Source organism: Cavia porcellus, unplaced genomic scaffold (assembly GCF_034190915.1).
Source record: "Cavia porcellus strain 051 isolate PalLab524CR breed Dunkin Hartley unplaced genomic scaffold, mCavPor4.1 scaffold_1, whole genome shotgun sequence".
Lineage (NCBI taxonomy): Eukaryota > Metazoa > Chordata > Mammalia > Rodentia > Caviidae > Cavia > Cavia porcellus.
In genome coordinates this window covers 74,956,608-74,973,063 of record NW_026947484.1, presented here as the reverse complement: position 1 = coordinate 74,973,063, position 16,456 = coordinate 74,956,608, and the positions used below count along the sequence as shown (strand labels likewise).

General features: G+C 46.1%; 1 protein-coding gene across 4 annotated transcripts in view; it reads right to left on the bottom strand.

Annotated features, from left to right (window-relative positions):
- Positions 1–16,456, bottom strand: part of Apba1 (amyloid beta precursor protein binding family A member 1) — a 210,862-nt gene that overhangs the window by 62,925 nt on the left and 131,481 nt on the right. For all 4 annotated transcript variants that reach the window (XM_063250102.1, XM_063250115.1, XM_063250109.1 and 1 more), the window contains exon 2: positions 7,465–8,733. In XM_063250102.1, coding sequence (XP_063106172.1) covers positions 7,465–8,664 — 1,200 coding nt within the window. In that variant the 5' untranslated portion in view covers positions 8,665–8,733. The remainder of the gene's footprint in view (positions 1–7,464; positions 8,734–16,456) is intronic.

Below are 16,456 nucleotides of genomic sequence, written 5' to 3'. Positions count from 1 at the left end.
AACTCAAGGCACCCTGAAGTGAGGGTGAGGGCCTGATGTCCAAGTATGGGAGCCAGGGTAAAAAATAACTGCACAGCAAACTGGGGAGACTGAGGTGTTGTACACTACAAAAAAAGAGCTTCATTATATTTGTATTATACCAAAATACCTGTAAACGTGGCTGTACTGTATATGTTTCCCTTCCCCCTTCTCCCTTCTCCCTCTGGGTGACCTAATTGATATGTTAATCAATGCTCTCCTCTGTAAAGAATTGTAAATTCCTGCGGGACTTCTCTGTCGCGTCCTAAGGGAAACAAAGGTCTTCCTCAATTCCTCAGCGGATCAAGGAATTTCTCATTTCCTGATCCACGCCCACGACCTTTACTTTGTGAGCTGTGATAGGTACTGGAGGGGCGGCAAGTGTGGAGGAGGGAGTCACACAGCTTTTGCAATCTCCAACTATACTGTGTCGCTGGGCCCAGGATAAAATAAATCAGCGCTGCTTTTTAAAATATGTTTTTGCCTCATTTTTTGAACTCGAGCTTGGGGGTCGTTTGTGGATTACAAGATGAGGCAGTCTTAGTCTAAGCCAAAGAACATCCTCTCTCACGCCTTCTCCCAAAAAAGTGGTCAGCGAAAATATTATAAAATCTGAGTTAAGAACATGTTGCTAATTATATTTACGATGGAATATTTTTCATTTGAGATGACCATTACAGACCAATTACACTTCCTAATCTGCAGGACTACATGAGCTGCAAAGTGTACCCCGGTCACATCAGGAACCTGGTGATCTCTGACACAGCTGTTCCGCTCCCAGAACCTGAGAGCCCTAACCCCGACAGCGCCCCACGACACTGAGAATAGGATATTTCCAGAGGGCACAGTCGGGAAAGAGGACACGGTTGTTTTTAATGACTCCCAGGGAAAGAGGACACAATTGTTTTAATGACTCCCATACAGTGAGTTGAGCTCCCACTTACAAATTAAGCACATTAAACACCCAAACTGTGGTCCTGTGTATGGAAAATCTAACTGAAAAGTGGTACAATTCTCTCTTATTAAGAGATCTCCTTCCCTGTTGCTTATCCTATTGTTTCTTGGCAGTGTTGATTACAGTGTCTGGGGAGACAATCCATTAAAAAGCTGGGAAAGATTCCTGGGGTGGGGGGGAAGCACCAGAGACAGAGAGAGAGAGAGAGAGAGAGAGAGAGAGAGAGAGAACTTAGAGAGTCCAAGAGTTTTTTAAAATATCAATCTTTCCCATCACTCCTTTTTAAATTATTCCATGGAGCACAAAGTAACTGGAGAGCTTGCCTTCTGGTGTGCAGATCAGCGAGCAGGCTTCGCTCCAATGGTTCTCACTCGACAGAGGTCTGCTGGCAGCAGGGAAGGTCTGTCAGGCCACTGGGCCAGCTCAGTGATGGACTGACCAGTGAAGCTCTGGAGGTGAGCTGAGCTAATTTGAGGCAACACTTCAAACCCAGGAGGAGAGTACCAAAGCAAACACGCTGCCTTCTCTTTTTGTTTGCGATTGAAATGAATCATTTGCTCTTCAAAAGAGATTTCGAGGTCAAGCCTTTTCATTTTGAAGATCATTACATCTTAAAAAAAAAAGACCCTGGTCGCCTCTGGTCCCCATAGTTTACAGAAAAAACGCCTCATTCATGTTGTTGCTATTGACGACTAAGTTCTGCTGGGCCAAGCACCACTCCCGCTGGCAAGAATATGCCACTTTACCATGGCGCCTACACGACAGGATCGGCCACTTAATGGTAAAAGAAGAGTCTCAAGAACATTTCAGTTGGAAAGGCCATTACCCTACGTAATTATTCAAACCTGTGAGAAATCAATGCCCCCGCACGGGACCCCAGCACGTTACCCTCTTGCTGTTACTGTGCTGGCCGCTGACCTTCCCATGAATGTTCTGTGGTTTCCAATCCAGAGGCACAGCAGCACACCCCTGGCTGGAAATCCACTAATTAGTGTTTCTCACCTTAAGGAGCACAGCTCCCGCCCTGACCTACTTTTTTATTCCTTTACTCCTACGTGTATGATGAAAGCCAAAAGGAAGTGTTCAGGCTTAATACAAACGCCACATAAAATTAACATGGGAAGCTTAATGCACTAATTTTACCTTAAAGGCACCTTAATAAAAGTGCCAACGTTTCCTGTAAGTGCGCTGAGCCACGTACACAGGTGCTCACCCTTCTTGAGACTCATACAAGAGAAGAGAAAAATGAGACCACCTCTGGGCCATGACTGAGCTCTGTGACGATTCCATTTCTTATTTCAATTTAAGGCAACAAGTACACAAATACCATTTTCACATTCAAACTATTTTACAGCTTACGGCAAATTTCAAAGGCTTTTTCCTCTTTCCCACTTTCTTCTGGTATTTACGTCTGTAATCATGAATAGCACATGTCTAGCTTTCACTTTTCAACTTTAGACAACTCTTGGCTTCTACTACAAATTATTAAGACCTACTTCTTTTATACCTGTCTCCTCATGCTCTCAATATTACAAATTTTGGTTAATCAATATTCAGTTTGCAGTCTGAAGACTTGCATTTTCCTGCTGCACCACAGGCAAACTATTAATGCATTTCTTGCTTTGGTACTTGTTTACAGTAGGGTAAATAACGCAATTGGTTTTTGTTCTGCTTAAGTTTTTATGTACTGATCAATTACTTTTGCCAAACTCTTCCAAAACTATCTATAATTCCTGTCAGTCTAAACATATTCTCCTGTCCGGAATGTTTCAACCCTTTATCTTTCTAAGGATTTTTTTTTTCTCTTTTTAATTTTAAACTGGCACTGCTGTATTTTAAAAGAGCTGTCATTTTAAGAATTTTGAAAAAATGGCACCCTACTCTAATTTCCTGTCTTCCCTGTCTTCTCCCACCTCTCTGAGCACACTGATTATAAATGTTGTATCATCCTCCTCTGCCTTTAGCCCCGCCTTTGTACCTCCAAGTGCCCCTTTCCATTTGTTCATGTTTTGTCTTTCATGTTAGAGAGATCCTTCGTATGTCTGATGGCCTTGGCTGTCCATATTTGAGAGAGGGTCCCAAAAAGCCTAATGGGGCATCATGAGTGGCAGGAATCTTTCCTGTGGGGTCACAAGGCATAGACTCAACTGTGCCAGGAAAGTTGCAATATCAGCATCAATATTTAGAAGTATCTTCCTTGCTTATTCCTGGGAGAGGAACACAATACTCTAATCTGTTGGGAACCGAAGGCTCTGGGCAGGTGGGCTGTCACCTGGACAACTAAAATTCTAAGGCCCTATCACTGCAAAGCAGTCACCCTGTTCTAGGGTACTCTGTACCCACTCTCAGCTGTGCTGGTATTCTCAGTGTCATGCTCTCCTCTTTCCCCGTTTTACAGAAGACATACCATCTTCTGCAGGAAGGAGTCCCCTCAGCACACAGGACTCTGACGTGTCCTGTGCCTGCCTTGCAAACGATCCTCTTATTTCTCCAGCTATGGCTCCACACGCCTGCCACCTGCGCTATCCGGTGCCTCGCATTGCTGAGACTTTCTGGGGAGTCTACAGCACAAATGCTCACAAACACTCGGCAGAACAGAGGACACAGAGGCCTCATCACTGTATTAGTCACGGCTGACCAGGCTCTGCTGTGGTAACAGATCACCCAGCCCTGTGTGAGTCAGCTCACTGCAGTCACGCGGGTCTGTGCCGTGATGACAGAGGGGCCCCCATACCGCGACATCTCATCTCAACACAAGTTTCCCAGTATTGCTGCTAGGGAAGAAAGAGGGATGTGAACTGTTCCTAAGTGGAAACAGCACACTTCAGGGCTCACATTTCACTCGCAATGCCCTCTAGAGGTTTCTAGGCCATGAAGGAGTACAGGTCTCTATATTTGAAAGGAGATGAGAACCAGTAACATTGGGAGTTCTACGTCTAGTACAACCAATTACCAAAATTTTAAACATTTTACTACTATCTACTCTTTCCTGTTTTTATTATTATGCTCTATCTCTAAATGCAGCTTAGGAGGGAGTATATAGACGCAGCATTTCAGGCTCCGCAGAACACCACTCAAGGAGCCCCAACCCTCCAATGCACACGGCATGCCTGCTCCCAGCAGTCTCTGACTCCATCCTACCAGAAGTGCTGTCTACTCGGAACAACTGTCACCTCCAGAGACATCAGTTAAGTATGGAACTTTTCAGAACAGGCCATTCATTATCAATATGTCTTAAAGGAGCTGGAAGGCAGCTCTCAAATCTGTACCAGGTACACACACTCCTTACTAGAAGCAAAGCACATGTATTTTTCTCAGAAAACAATTATTTTCATTTGGCACTAGGCATTGGTGAGCTCTGTAAATTCTTGCAGATGAACAATCCTGCCCTATTCTGTATAATTTACCAGCGAACAAACACTATTTTGTGCCACAAAGTTTTACAAGAGTTAAACGCAGACTTAATGCTTAGCTATTATCTCTGGTAAGTGATAACGCAGTGTTAATTTTCTTCTTTTGCTCCACTGTAGTTTCTCATATTGACATTTTGAGAACATACCTGCTTAGCGTAAGAATTGAGGGCCACTCTCCAGGTCTGCTGACCATTACCATGGGGCAATTCCTTTCATAGGAAAGATTTTTCAAGTCCACTTATCTTACATGAGAAAGCTGCTCAGACATCCCCTCAGCTCCCAACAAATCAGTGGGTTCTCAACCTTTCACATGCTTAGCAATTTCAGGAGGGTTTACAAAACAAAACACCAGATCATGGGGCTCTATCTCAGACGCTTAGGTTTGGGGAAGGGAGACAGTAATGCATTTTTAACAAGACCTCCATCTTCCCATCACTCTGCCCTTTGCAGTGACTGTATCTTCTACAATACCATGCACAGGATGAGTTTTCGATGCTAACATGGAATCAAAGTGGTACCAAATGAAAGTCAGTCTTATAAATATAGCATTTCAGATGGAACTTACCACACAGATTCAAGAGGCTTCAAAGTGACTGGGGGTTATTTTGAAGTACAGGTTTTTGGTTTTTGGTTTGAATGAACTATTCATCACCCAGTAAGCCCTACCAACCAATTTCTTAGCATCAAGCTGAATTTCTGATGGTATAGGTTCCTAAAGCAGCTATCATTAATTCTAGGTTTGGAATGAACTATTGTGCAAGAGGATTACATTATCGTAGTTCAAACGAATAAAAGGCACCTGGCTCAGCCACTGGCTGTGCTCCTGGCTCAGAGTGAAGTCCCAAGGGTCACACAGGTAAGCAGGTCATTTCACAGAGCTGGCGTCAAAGGGGAAGGCTATCAGAAGAGGCCAGCAGCTGGACCTAACATTTAGGCAACTTTTCTAAGTTTCTAAAAGGATGTGCCACCCAGCCTCTTGAACAGCTCCCTACTTTTGAACACTCTGCTCAATTTCCACCTTATTTGCAAAATGCTTTCTGCAAGCCTTCCTAGCTGAGAGAAACTTAGAGACAGCTGAAGATCAAGGAGAACACTCCGCAAGAGCATACCTGTTTCTACAGATGCCAGGGATATATGGACTAAGTGACCCAGTGCTGCCCCCTTGCCGGGCAGGATGCACTTGCCTTCCTGACCTGTGTCCACCCTTTCCTAAAAAGGGTTACAAATTTAATCAGCCAACTGCAATTGCCGACTGTTACTAAGCAGCAGGTGAATGGTACTGCTTTGACCTGTGCAGCCTTTCATGTATTAGTCAAATGCACAAGTGGCTTCTAATAATGGCTTCTTACTCCAAAACATTTTGTGAGAAAACAGCCTGATACAATCACAAAATACAGAATTAAATGGAGTTAAACCTCTTGACCCTTCTCTGACACCAAGTTCCAATTTTAAGTGAAATTGTTTAAAAACTATTCAAGAGAATGTAAAAGTGGAACTGGGTCAGAAAGAATCTTTATAGCAAGGTAAAGGTGAAAAGGTTAGTCTTCTTGATTTATTCGGAACAGACTGTGACCCACCCCCTCCAAGCTTGCCAAGTTACCAAACTTCGTTGGTATTTCAAACACAGAAAATGCAGCTTGGTGTGAAGGACTTGAATTCAACCCCCAGCACCATCAAACAGGAAAAATAAAATGCCCACAAAGCTTTGTGTAGCTCTTCACACCAAAGCACAGTTAGGTGGGAAGGTTGCCCTGGTACCAAAATAATTGAAAACTAAGAACTTAATGAAATCTATAATGAGCAATAAGGGGCTGAAAAAAAATGACAGAAGCTCTGAGAGGTCAGGACTCGGAGGGTTTCCAATAATTCCTCCAAAGGAACTGCAGCTGTCCCAAATCCACTAAGGGACAGCTTTAAAGCAGCGGTTCTCCAACTGTGGTCCTGGGCCCAGCATTATCACCTGGGACTTGTTAGTGGCAACAGTGACCTCTATCTGGGCCCTGCCATTCTAGAAATAGCTACAGTTAGAAACTGCCCACCCTTATGCTTCCTGGGAAGGGGCTGACTGCAAAGAGACCTTCTTCCCTAACATACTGTCCTAGGCCTCTCAGATGCCCCTGTGTACTCACAGGATCAGACACAGACCTTTCAAATTCCCATGCTCTGCCTCATAAATGATTAGCAGACCCGCTGATAGCCCTAACAAAATCCTTGTTAACCTAACTTCATTCAGCGTCTCCCTTTCCCCAAGATGTCCAACCTTTGGTCAGCATATATCCCAGGTGTAGTTTAGAAAAAGTAACTCAGACATTGACATCTTTTATTTTAAAGACAACACATCACCACCACTGATCCAGCCCTCCTTTAGGCCAGGCTGGTTTCCGGACTTTTATCTTCTGATCTACATCATATTAAGCCACTCTTCCAGCCCACTTCTCACATCTCACTCTCTATAATCTCAGTTACTCATCCCCAAGAAGGAACACCTTTCCTTCCCACAGAAAGCCATTCAGATCTTACTGCTAGAGGGTCAGTACCTTTCTCCCCAGTGCAATAATGGTTTCCTATAAAACCTCTCCTTAGTCCTGACTTCATTTTCGCCATTATAAGTAAAGAAAAACTTAAGATGTGCTATGTACATATACCAACTCTCCCACGACAGTGGATGTAATAATTATGTACTGCAAACATGCAGTAATAAAAATTTTAAAAAGTGCAAATGCTTGGACCCTACTCCAGATCTCCGGAATTAGCAACTAGTTGGTGGGAGGCCTTGTGCCTTGAAAACTGATTATCAGCAAGCTCTCCAGATACAGTTTGGGAATCACTGATTCACAGCGATCCCTCTATGGGTCGAACACATGCAATTCGACCCTCTCCAGTTGGTGAGTCACTGACCAGAGCTTGTGCACAGTTTCTGAGGCTTAGGGTACAGAGGTTCTTAGCGCCCCCATAGTCCTTTATCCCATAAAATCCCTTGCCAATGGTGCACGGGCCACTGAACTCCCGTCCCATCCCACCCCAGCCCCGCGATGCCACGCGTGGAGCTGCACCAAGTCTGAGCGCGCGCACACTTACATCTCCATCCACTGGCCTCTGGTCGTCACAGTCCCTGGTGGGGCTAATGTCTTGGCGCATGACCCAGATGGGTTCTTTGGGCTCGTCAGGGGTATAAGGCGAACGGATGGTCCTGGTTTTCACCTCTTCGATGGCCTCCTTGATGTCCTTGATGGCCAGCGAGATGGCATCCCTCTTCTCCTTACTGTACCGCTGTCCTCCTTCACCGCCCGTGGGGCCGGCTGCTCGTGGCTGCCCCACCGGTGCCTGCAGCCCCGGACTCTCGGGGCGACCCCCGCCTGGGGTGGGGGCACGCTCCAGGTCCTGCTCGGCCTCGGGCATGTCCTCTGCCGCCTTGTCCAGGCTCTGCGAGCTCATGCTCTGCTTGACCTCGGCCACGATCTGATCGATGTCCTCCTCCTGCTCATAGCTGTCCATGCGCGGGTAGGGCGCGAACTCGGCCTCCTTCTCGGGGCTGTCGGACTCGCCGTCCGAGCGCTCGTCGTAGTGGTGCAGCCGCGCGCCTAGGGCCTCCTGGCGGTAGGCGGCAGCCTCGTCGCACTCCTGCTCGTAGAGCCTCAGGCCGTCGCGCGCGTCCAGCTCGGGCGCGTCCCCGATCTCCTCGTACACGTGCTCCTGCAGCCCGCCGTAGTCGGCGTAGGGCTCGGCGTAGGGCTCGTCCTCGCCGCGGTGGAAGAGCCGGTGCGTGTAGACGTAGCCTGAGTAGGCCGCGTTCATGGCCTCCTCGTGCTCCAGCGAGTGGAAGTGCAGGTGGTTGGGCAGCGCGCGGCGGTGCGAGGCCTCGGCGTGCTCGGCCTCGGCCTGCTCCGTGTACTCCTCGGCTTCCGGCCGGTACTGCACCGCGTACGCGCTCTCGTCCTCCGCGTCCTGCGCACGCTCCGCATCGTAGCCGTCGCGGGCCGCGGCGATCACGTCGCCCTCGGCGGTGTCGCTGTGGTTGTGGAAGCCGCTCTCCGTGCTGGCCGAGCGCGCCAGGCTCTCGCCGCGCTCCTCGTCCTCCTGCGGCCCGACCTGCGCGCCCTGCAGGTCCTCGACGGCGCGCCCGCACGGCTGCCGGCCGGGGTAGCGCTGCGGCCGCGGGGCCTGCTGCTCCTCCTCCACCTCGGGGTGCTCCAGGTCGGCCTCCACCGACTCGTTCACCTCCCCGCCGGCCGCCTCGTCGGGCACCTCCACCTCCGCGGAGCCCTCCGAGTGGTTCATGGTGGGCGTGGGAGAAGGCCGGGAATGAGGCGGGGCCGGCTTACTGCGCTCTCATTTTGCTGCGCTGGCCTGGAAAAACAAGAAGGGGAGAGGCTATTACGAGATTCAAACACTAGTTAAGAGCTGAGCGCCATAACCGTAAAAATCAACCGCTGTTGATTCCAGCTGAATCTGGGTCAATTAAAAAATGATTACAAATTTGAGCCCAGCCTGACGGTATGCTGATCATTTTTTTCATCGCACATGTATCATAACTCTTAATTACATGTCTGCTTGTTTAATTGCTTACGGATGCCCACCCTTCCCCACGCCTCACTGCGCGAATCTCCAGGCCGCGTTGATCTGTATCACGCATACTATTTAGGTTCCATTTCTGATGTTTATGAATAAAGAATACTGCTGAATTGAATGGGCCAATTGGCACATTTTCCATCTGCTGAGGAATAAATCTCTCTAAATTAAACTAGGATCCTAGATACTTCAGAAGCAATTCTTTAAATAAATTCCAAGGGAAAAATGACTTTGAAAATCCATTTGCAGCCACTGCTGCCAACACAGAGATGCAGCGATACTTAGGGAGGCTATTAACCCTTTGAGCCGCCAGTCTGGTTCTGTCAATGCTGGTTGGGTTATCTCTGATGAGTGGCTGAGTTTTCTGGCCATTGGTGAAGAGACTGGACTCTTTTTCACTGTGGGGTGTTAACAGCCATTACACATCGACAGATAAGTTTGGGAAGTGCTAAGTTAGTTGATTTTTATTGTGAATGTTAAAGAGGAAGAAAATAAACAGCACAAAGTTTCCCTAACTTGTTTGACCAAGACTGGTTTTCCCCTAGAGTTCAGAGTTCTGACAAATATAAATACTAGCTGGGTACCAATACTGGGAGCATTATGGCCCGGATCTACAAATTTGGGCGCTCAAAGACTTGCTATATATATATATATATATATAAAAGACTTGTCATATACCTGCAACCTAGGTGATTTTAGAAAGTTTAGGTGGGCTTCTACCTGTTTCTAGAGAAACTTGTAGCTACATAATTTGGTTCGACCCTCTATCAAATTGCTGACTAAATAGCTTTATACACGGTCTGTGGATGGTGCATATGCAAATAGACATGAAACAAGTAAAGAACAGGCAAGATCCTTAGGATTCTTCCACACATGTGGTAACTGGGTTCAACACTATGTGTGGCACATGCCTATAATCCCAGCACTCAGGAGCTTGTGGCAGGAGGATCGCTGTAAGTTCCAGGCCAGCCTGAACTACATAGTTGAGACCCTATGAGAAACCAGCAGCAACAGCAAAAAACTACTATGTATCAGTTTCTGTCATGTTCTTTTGGAGAGTCCTTCCAAGTGGGCCAATGGACTGGGCATAAACTCTTAAATAAAAAGCAGACAGTGCACTTTTCTTCCAAAACCTGGGCCCCTTCCTTCACTCCTGTAAAGGCCAAGGCTGCCATTCCCTGACCTCCTTCCCCAAAGCAGTGAGGGAGTGGTGCTTTAGTAACTCTCGGCTCATCCTCATGGCCCCTCATTGTCTTGGCCCATCTTCCCTAGACACTTCTTTCCTCCACTGCATTCTCAGCCCCCTCTAACTAATTCTCTTTCCTGCCAGCCTGGGGAGCTTCCAAAAACACAGGCCCAAGTCCATACCATGTTCCTCAGACCTTCAGTGATTCCCCTGTTATGCATAGCAAAAATGCTTAGCTATGTGCTAGGTGCTGCTGGGATTTGCCACGTAACAACTCAGTTTTCACACCAGTCTAAGAAGAGCATTTTGGCTCTTTTTGCAAATGAGGAAATGGAGGCACAGAAAGGTGAGGTCACTGCCTGGTTTGCACACATGGTAAGGAATGGCACTGGCATTCGAGCTCTGGTTTCTAGCTCTTGACTCCTATTCGTGGCAAAATGCGTCATTCTGCTCCTCCAGCACCACTTCCAAGCCTCCTTTTGCAGTCTGTTCCACCAGCCCAGAGTCCTGGTGTCTTCCCTGATTGAGGTGATTCTTTCTTGTTTTCCCCAGAGCAATTTCATACTTGATGAGTGTCCAATAGGTAACAGCCTCCAGGCCATATCCTGGTCATCAGGACCAGTGGGCACTAAGTGAGACCAACCTTTCTGCTTACAGGAAGCCCTGTTTGCCCATGCTCTGCAGGGGGCAGAGGGAAAGGCGAGGGAGAACAGACAATGATTACACAGGAAGTAAACAAGGCAAATTCACAGTGAAATATTTCATGGAAAAACTACACCCTGGTGATGGCATGGAGAGGGCTTCATGATGATCTTGGCTAGAAGAGAGAACAGTTAGCTGAGGGCTGAGTGATCAAGAAAGAGGCTGCCTTTGAGCTCAGGGCAAGGCCCCTGAAGTTAGAAAGGACTTGCTGTAAGTACTTAAGGACAAAAATAACACCACGAGCAGGTGTGGAGTAAGAGACAGTGGGCAGGAGATGAGGATGGAGACATGGGAAGAGGCTGAGGAGCTGGCACATTGTGGGTAAGGGTATAAGTCTCTTTTCTGGAGCTGTAGATACCACTGGGAGTTCGGAGAGGGGGGATCCAGGTAGTCTCCCTCTCCGACCTCTAACCTACCATCCATGTATCTCATTTATTTCTCCTGCCATTCTTCACAATAATGCCTTACAAATATGAAGGTCTCTAGTGCCAAATACAGAGGATAAATCAATTTTTAGTGCTTAAAAAGAAAAAAATCCTTTATTCTGTCCTTTTCTGACCCAATTGCGACAGTCCACTAGACAATGCCATGGTCAGCTATTCGGGGACCATCTTCTGTCCATCTTGAATCTGTATTGCACTGTTGTCTGTATCTGGATGTCCCTCTCATGCAGTCATGGAGGTGGCCGAATTCAGCCTTTGTGATTGGTTTGTTGTCTAGCACTAGGATTGGCAGTGTGAGTGCTGCACTTGCCCGGGGTGGGTACCTGGCATACAGCATAAGTGAGGGAAGGAGGCATGTTTTCCTCTTTTGCCCTTTTGCTCTTATTGCTTGTGCCATGAATGGCTGCCCCTAAGCCACACCACCCTGCCTTGGAGCCAGCTGAGTATGAACTGAAACCTCCAAAAACTGTAGCTAAATAAACCTTTCCTTCCTTCAGGTTGGGCATCAGGTATTTTGTCTCAACAACTACAGAAAAGTAACCAAGACATGTACTTATCCACCTCCTTCAACTTCTTCTGATGTTTAAGGGCCCCCCAAAATGCCAGTGATCCAACACTTTCCTACGTTTGAGTGTATTGATCCAGTCGGCCTTTATTGGACATATTTCCAGCACTATGCAGACAAAAGGACATTCAAAAGTTTTTAAGCCACAGTCCCAGCCTTCTAAGGCAGACAGTTTTAATAAGTATAATTCTGGATGCTAAATGCAAAATAGAAATAGATTCAAGATACAAAAGGAGCCTAGAGTTACAACAATTTGCGTCACTTTGTGAATCCATTTCAGTGCTGTTGCTCTGATGGGCTGTGGATTCCATAAGCTGGTCCACCTCTTGGGCACTGGGCCTAAGAGACTGATGGCCACCTTGGTGATGGTGCAGCTGCCTCTGGAGGGGTGAGCACAGGGTGGACAAGAGGCTGGTTGAAGAAAATCCTTTCCTTCTACATAAAGGCGGGGTGTCCTGGATGACAGCCAATAGTGTCCCCTTCACAGGGCACCTGCACAGTATGGAGAGGGGTCCTACAGGAGGTAAAGGGCCTCAGGCTGCCAGCAGGGAAGCACAGGTATCTCTCAAGCCCCTAGTTCCGAAATATTCCCAGCCTGGCTAGAAAAACTGAATACCTGGATGCACCATTTAGAATAGAGCATTTCAGGATTCAGCAGTCAAATCCCATGCCTCATAATGTTAGCTGAAGCTCACCTTGATTTGAGGCTGATAGAACAGGAGGCTATAAATTACTTTCCTTGATCTTTCCTTTAGTTGTTGACCAGAATTGCAAATAGACTGTCCCTTTTAACACATTCAGAAAGGTCTGATTGAAGACAAGATAGAATGTGAAAAGGAATAAAAAGAATCACACGGGGTTGCTAACACAGAGGATACCGTGTATGCCTGTGTGTTTGGGTGGGGGTCGGGCTGGGTGTCCCTAATGCAAGCAGCTATAGGGAAAACTGGCTCAGGGGGAAAAGGAGGAGAAGTGGGGAACGAAGGAAAAAGATGTACTAGTTGCTCTATGCTCCCTGCAAAAACTAAAGTAGTAAAGTTATCCCCTTCACATAAAAGCTTTTATATTTGTATATATTTAAACTTTTTTGTTGTGCTGCATCCTTGGGTGGTGGTAGACTCCCTGCTGGACTGTACTTCCATCTTTGTATTCTACTGGACCCACCTTCTAGCACCTGCCTGGCACAGGGGGTGGATCCTGGTTCCTCTCAATAGTCCTTGGGAGGTAAAATACTTAAACTTGCTTCCCATGGATTAAGTGAGAGCTTCTTGCCTTTCCGCCCTGGGGTAGGAAGTACAGTCTTATTTCTTAGACTGAGACTGTCCTAAACCACCTGGACATGTACTGGAGTAAGAAGGACCTGGCCAGCTAGCATTCTGGACAGCGTATGACCCTGAAACCACAGTGAACTGCTAATGTCTGTATCATCAGCCAGTTATCAGGCGGCTAAAGAGGATGCTGTATCTCACTGCCCAAACCCATGATGTACTCAGGAAGATTAATCGTTCTCATAAGAAGGATGAAAGTGTAAGAGTGCATATGCATTCCTGTATGTTTCTCTACCTGCTAAGAGACATTTTCTTCCTGTGAATTAGATCAGTTGTGAAGCATCTACCAGGGAATCAAAGGCAATCAGGAACTCTACGTGCATCAACAGCTTTTTAAAACACAATGCACCTATTTGCCAGAGTAACATAAAAGACAGAGATAAAAGACTAGAGTTTATTAAACCTCCATTTCCTTTGGAAATTACATTTAGTGGTAATGGGAGCCAAACACACATTTCTCTTTCCAGAAATCATTTTGAGTTTAGATAGACTCACTGGGTCCAAAACGCCCTCTGGCATACATCTTATTTCAGCAAAATATTTTGTTTCCCTTGATGTCCTTGTTCCTGAAAGGGTCATCGCGGTCTGGCAGACAGCACCGGGAATGAGTTCAGAGGGAGGTGAGTGCCTGGTCCTTGACCTTCTCCAGCTCAGCGGAAGACAGGCTGCGCATCTTCAGTTTCCCCTGGAGAAGGACTCTTCCCTTCTACCTGTGCTGCTCGGCAGCACTGCCCGTCACTGTCTGGGCTCTGGCTGCTGTGTGCGTTTGGCCAAGGGGAGCTCTAGTGAGATATCAGAGAGGGAGGAAGCTGAGACTGGGATATTTGTTCTCCCTGTTGCCTCCCTATAAAGTCACTTCCGAGGGCACCACGTCTACCCTAGAGGGCAGCCCTACTGGGCTTGGATGCTGGGCCTTTCCCCGTCCCTTTAGGCTTATGGGCCACACAGCGAGGTTCCACATAGCTCACACCTTTGTAAACGGCCCTGGCCTCACTGTTACCTGCCTCCTATGCTTCCCACTGAGCCCTAACTGATGCCAGAGGTGTGCTACTCATATACATAGTTGGAAAAAAGACATCAAACAATAGCTGGTATATTTAAAGCCATATAGGAGCCTACAAATGTTACAGCTATAATAAACATCATGCAGGGAATACCCTAATGGGAAATCCTGTACCTGGCTCTGCTATGCCCCAGCTCTTTCCTTCTCCAGTGGTTAATGACATTCAAGGAATCACTGCAGGAAATCCACACCGGAAGCCTCACGGGCTGGTGCAACAAAGCCTGCCTGCCTGCATCTCAGCCTCTCCCTCTCCCTTGAGCAGAGCCCCTTGATTTTCTTTCACCATCCTGCCCCATCCACAGCACACTCAGCCTCTGCGCAGGCTCCAGTCAATCCTGACTTTAGCCTTAGATGTGCCTTTCTGTCTAGGACCAGGAGCTGGCCCCTGATGACACATCAGGGTCCCCTGAAGACTGGCTGCTCAGGATTGACTGCCTCATTACCTTCAAAACTCTGTTTTTTGGATCAAGAACACCAATGGCTTGTTTGGTGGCCACCTCTTGATAACTGCTGTGTCCCATAAGAGGGTAAACTCCCTGCAGGGCTACACTTTTTCTTACACCTGTAATTGGACCTGCCCATCTCAGGTAAGGGGATCCTGGTCCTTCAGCAAGCCCTAGCTGACATGCTAACACAACTCAAGTGCATTTTCTTTGCTTGAAGATCTTGCCTATGCCTTTATTTTTGGAATAGCTTTCAAAGTTAATTTATGGCATTTGAAGTTAGCTGCAAAGCATTCTCAATATTCTGTCATAACATTTAGTTATATTATTAGATTTTTAAAAACCTCAAACGATATATTATTACTTTATTAACAGAGCTGATTATAGACTGTGCTTGATATTATTCAAATAGCAGGTCTATCCCTGAAGGATTATCGCACCATCTCCTGCTTAAAGGAACAGATTTGGGAGACAAAATGCTTGACTCTGAACCTCAGTTTTATCACTTATTTGCTCTTTGACTTTGGAGAACTTAGAGCAAATGACCCTATGTTATCGTTTCTAAAATGATATAATAATAGTTCTTACAGCACAGGGTTAGCGTAAGGATAATACCAGTTAATATAGTACTTATCACAATGTCTGATACAGCTCAAGTGTATCATTTGTAACATTTACTAATGTAGGTTTTGCAATATCGTAATTAGTATTTAACAAATCAATACATATTTTTAAAAAGTAAACATTAATATTGCCAGGTGTGGTGGTGCATACCTTTCATCCTGGCACTTGGGAGGCTGAGGCAGGAGGATTGCTATGAGTTTGAGCCCAGTCTGGGCTACATAGTGAGTTCAAGGAAAGCCTGAACTACATCACGAGACTGTGTCTTGGGGAAAAAAAAACCAACAAAAATAATATAAATGTTTTAAGCATATGATACATTTATTAATATTAGAATTCCCTAAGTAAGGCTATATAGGGGTAAAAAACAAGCTACCTGGAATCAGTTTTTAACTAATCCTGGGTATGAATAAATCCATCAGATAATAATCACACTTACCTATGACAGGCACGATATATATATTTACTTTAATACTATATTTCTAGCCATCACAACAGTCCTCCTGAAAATTATTATCTTCATTTTCTGATTATGAAGTAGTAGCTCAGAGAGCTTAAAGAAATTGTCCAAGGTCTCTCAAAACTGAAAGGAGCAGAGAGATCTGCTGGGTCTAACTGTTCATGTTCTTTCTATTGCATTACAGGGAGCCCGTAAAGTGATGTGATTGATTTTTTTTTTAAACAACAAACATCTAAATTGGCATGATCCCTCCAGAATAGTCACCTTGGCAGACTATGCTTCCATGTTCCAAGGGCACTGCATTTGATCAAACACTAGGGCTCTCCTATATTGGAATTGATTTCAAATTGAAAGCACCAGCAAGTAATTTTCAATATTCTATAGTCATACTGATTTGTATCATCCAGAGGTATCACGATGCATCTTGTTTACAAGATTTGGTCAGGCATGCTTGTCTTTATTTTTTTATTTTCCTCTTTCTTGTCTGTGTGCATGCTTTTTGATGTTCTTCAAATATCTAATCTATCCCTAAAGGATGATGTACAACAGCCAAGATTAGGAAAGACTCTGCTTCAGGCTGTGAAGTTAATTCCAAAGGGTTGTTTTGGAACTGGTTTGGTCAGTGAGCACACCTTTAACATAAGCCTGCATCCTCACAGAAGAAGCAGTAGGGCAGAGGCCACTGGGGCG